A 3,662-nucleotide genomic window follows, 5' to 3' on the forward strand; every position below is an offset into this window, starting at 1 on the left:
TTAGCAAATGGAAAAGAACATCTTAATAAAGTAGATACACAAACCAGTCAGTGTCAACCCAAGATAGCACCTAGGTAGAAAGATAATTCCAAATACTAGCTAAAATAAAGTATTTACATGTTTTCTTGAACTTATTTACTCACTCCGGTTTCTTACGTCTTCAGAAGGATCCGAAAGTATTCTCACCACTGTAGGTCATGTAGAGGAAGCCATCTTCATCCTTGTGTTCCTCATAAATGGCAGACATCATTGCAGCTGTAACAAAGTGGATAAACAATCAGAAAACAAAGAGGTAAAAGCATAATAACAGTTATTACTTTAGAAAGTTTCTCCTCACCTGTAGGGGGGAGGATATTCTTCACAAAGATAAATATTGCCTTCTCAGCACTGAGCTTAATCCTCTTACGAACAACATACACAAATTGTCCAACAGTCAGATCCGCGGGAACCAAATACCTGCAAGGTATCTTGATGTGATTAACAAACACTAGTTGAACATAAGATTAACTTGAAAGAGCGCGAACACGGGAAATAGCTGTGTCAACTCAGTCAAAGAGGAAACAATTCCAAAAGAAAAAGAAAAGAGTAGAACACTTTCCATCTCACTAACAGTAAGAAACCATTGTTTGAGTTGCTTAACACCACTTAACCATAAAGAAAGAGAGAACAAACAATCGCATCAGTCTTGCGTTTCTATATATCTCCTCACCAGAGCAAACTAGTGCTCTTTCCAGCCAGATTAATAGTAATACTACTCCATTTTAATATCTCAAACAAATAATCTGACAACAACAGTAAATACTTGAATATGCTATTCCATACAAAGACACAAAACGACAATAACCAGAATACTTGAACGCAGAAACTAGAAATGACACAAACTCAAAATTATGAGGAATATATATTGTTATGGCAGAGCATTAGAGGAAATCAAAAGCTCATTTATGAAAAAATAATTAAGTACTGTAGACTTAAGGACTTGACCCAAGTAAACATAGTAAAGGACCAGATGAAAAAAAAAACTAACTTTTTCTTGTCAATGTCGGGGATATCACTTCTTTCAGCCTTCTCCACAATAACCTAAATAGTAGGAAAGAAACGAAGAGATTAGAGGTTGGAGAAAAAGCACATAAATTTTCTAGCATAGCGAGAAGAGCAATGCAAGAGAATAGACAAAATTGGTACCGGGATTCTATCAGGGTACTTCTCCCTGATACGAGCAGCTTCAGCCTGTCGCCTCTCTAGATGAATGCAATACCGAATTAACAAGACACAACATGGAATCCAATGATAGCAGAGAAAGAAAGTTACAATTCAAAGAAAATTCAAAAGAGAAGCCTAAAAAGAACTTCAAGTATACAAAAATATATTTCAAGTATACAAAAATATATGCAGGGCATCCACAACAAAACAATGATCACTTCCAAAAGATTATTGGGAGAGCATCAAATGACAGACCCGTTTGCATTAAGAACAAAGAATTTCTAACAAAGAATACTTCATATTTGTGTTCACCAAATTGAGAATTTTTCACTAAAACTATAGAAGTGCAATAAGTGATCATGCTTGCAAAGACTAGATACGAAAAAGAATCTACTTGGCTACTATTATAATACAACAAATAGACAACACATAATTGTAACAGAAGAATAACCAAAATCCAAAAACAGAAATTGCGTCAAATAAACTGTGAAATTCACAAGAGAATAAAACAAAAAAGACCAAGAGATTTAAAACCAAAAAAAAAGGAGTAAAAATAGAATTCCAGTAACAAGAATAAAGCATATGCACAAAAGGGTTTTAAAGATATAATAATCCCCACCAAAAGAAAAGAAAAGAAAAAAAATTGTCACTCTGAACAAACAAATTTCATAATTGGACAAGTCAAAGAACGGATCTTGGAAAAATACCAAGAGGGTGTTCCAATTTGAAGGAGCTTTTGGCCATGGTGATCGGAGAATGATAATAAAAAATTTGGGGTATCTGCAAACTAAGAGATGCAAATAAAATTAGGGTTTTTCACAGATAACGGAAAAAGATTAATTAAAATAAAGAGAAAAATCCGGAAGATTTAGGGAAGAGTCCTTACACAAAGGAAATCACAAGAGAGTGAAGAAGCAACCAAATTGTTTCTTGTTTATTAAAGTTAATGAAAAATAAACTGTACTCTATATAATTGGATAATGAAACATACACGCATCTTCAAGTACGTTTTCCCTATTTTATCCCTTTCTCTACTCCTTTTTTCTTTATGTTGCCCCAACACACTAAACACCCCCAATATTTTTATCAAATCAATAAATATCATAATATATATTTATACATATTTGTATTATTTAGCAATAGTAAATTAATATCTGCCCCACTTTATATTTAATTCAACATGAAATTTAAGAAATATAAGAAGTTTTTTGAAATTTATTGTCTAAAATAAATTATAAATATTTGTATGACTGTAAACCAATTCTAATGGGTAGAGTAAGAATTATAAAGATAAATTATTTTTAAATAAGAAAATAATTTTTTTGAATGAGTCAAAATGAAAGAGTGTTACTATTATTATCTCATTAATTTATTTAAAAATAATAAATTAATATGATATACAAACACCGATTATTATAAGGCAGACATGCACATCTGTTTTCCTTGAATGGTGTCGTTTCACCATGGTGCTCTTACCTTTTATTCTTCTTTTTTCTGGCATTTTATGGTGACTACTCTTTTGCATTTCTTCTCTTTTCTGTTTTTCCTCTTCTGATTTCTAGTTGGAATGCCAAACACCACATACTTACGCCGGACTTGTTTACCAGTAAAAAGGTCAGGTGGAACTTCCCAATAAGATGTTTCCCATTTGAGTCTTGAAAATAAAAAATCTTTTAAAGCCTTGAGATTAAAATTTGTCACGATCCCAAATATCAGTCGTGATGGCGCCTATCACATTACTAGGCAAGTCAACCCAAACATTTAATCACAACCCTTTTTCCTTATAATAGCCATTTTCTAACATAGGTTCTGAATACCAAAATTTCATAATAAGCGTTTAAAGCAGCAAAATATATATATGCGGAAGTCAAATAAACATGAAACTACATAGTCTCAAATACTTGATGTCACGAGTCTAGAGCCTCTACTACATAACTGATTGTCTGATACAATAAGTCTAGAAAATGCGGAAAAGAACAAGATAAGAAGGAGAAAACGGGGCTGCGGACGCCATGCAACTACCTTGAAATCTTCGGCAACCTCTGGATCAGCTGAGGACCCTCACTCTGCTACTCGAGCACCTGGATCTGCACATAAGGTGCAGGGAGTAACGTGAATACGCCAACTCAGTAAGTAACTAAAGCAAATAAGGTCTGAAAGCAGTGACGAGTAGTTAAAAAAAATCATATAACTTAATAAACAACAGGATAACAGGTCAACTTCATAGTTTAAAACCAGTTTCATCATAAAATCATCAATTTCAGATTAAACACTTGAAATCATATACTTTAGCAATTTTCCGAGAGAGGCTATTTTTAAAAGAAGAGTGAAATAAGTGGAAAATATCATAACTGGGCCCCTCGGGCAAGGTATCACTCAGAATATGGCCTCTCAGCCACTCGTGACTCACTCTCGTCACTTAGTACTCACTCTCAGCACTCATGCTCATTAGTATCTCA

The 3,662-nt window shown here is 33.5% G+C and overlaps 1 protein-coding gene across 1 annotated transcript; it reads right to left on the reverse strand.

Moving 5' to 3' along the window:
* On the reverse strand, positions 1-2,236 carry LOC107818044 (autophagy-related protein 8C-like). Its single transcript, XM_016643953.2, has 6 exons — positions 2,090-2,236; positions 1,911-1,990; positions 1,186-1,241; positions 1,028-1,080; positions 338-456; positions 1-255 (listed from the first exon to the last, which is right to left on the reverse strand). The coding sequence occupies exons 2-6, from the start codon at positions 1,945-1,947 to the stop codon at positions 161-163; spliced, it is 360 nt and encodes a 119-aa protein (XP_016499439.1). The 5' UTR covers positions 1,948-1,990; positions 2,090-2,236; the 3' UTR covers positions 1-160.
* Between the last annotated feature and the right edge of the window lie 1,426 nt (positions 2,237-3,662).

The sequence above is a fragment of the Nicotiana tabacum genome, chromosome 10 (assembly GCF_000715075.1).
Source record: "Nicotiana tabacum cultivar K326 chromosome 10, ASM71507v2, whole genome shotgun sequence".
NCBI lineage: Eukaryota > Viridiplantae > Streptophyta > Magnoliopsida > Solanales > Solanaceae > Nicotiana > Nicotiana tabacum.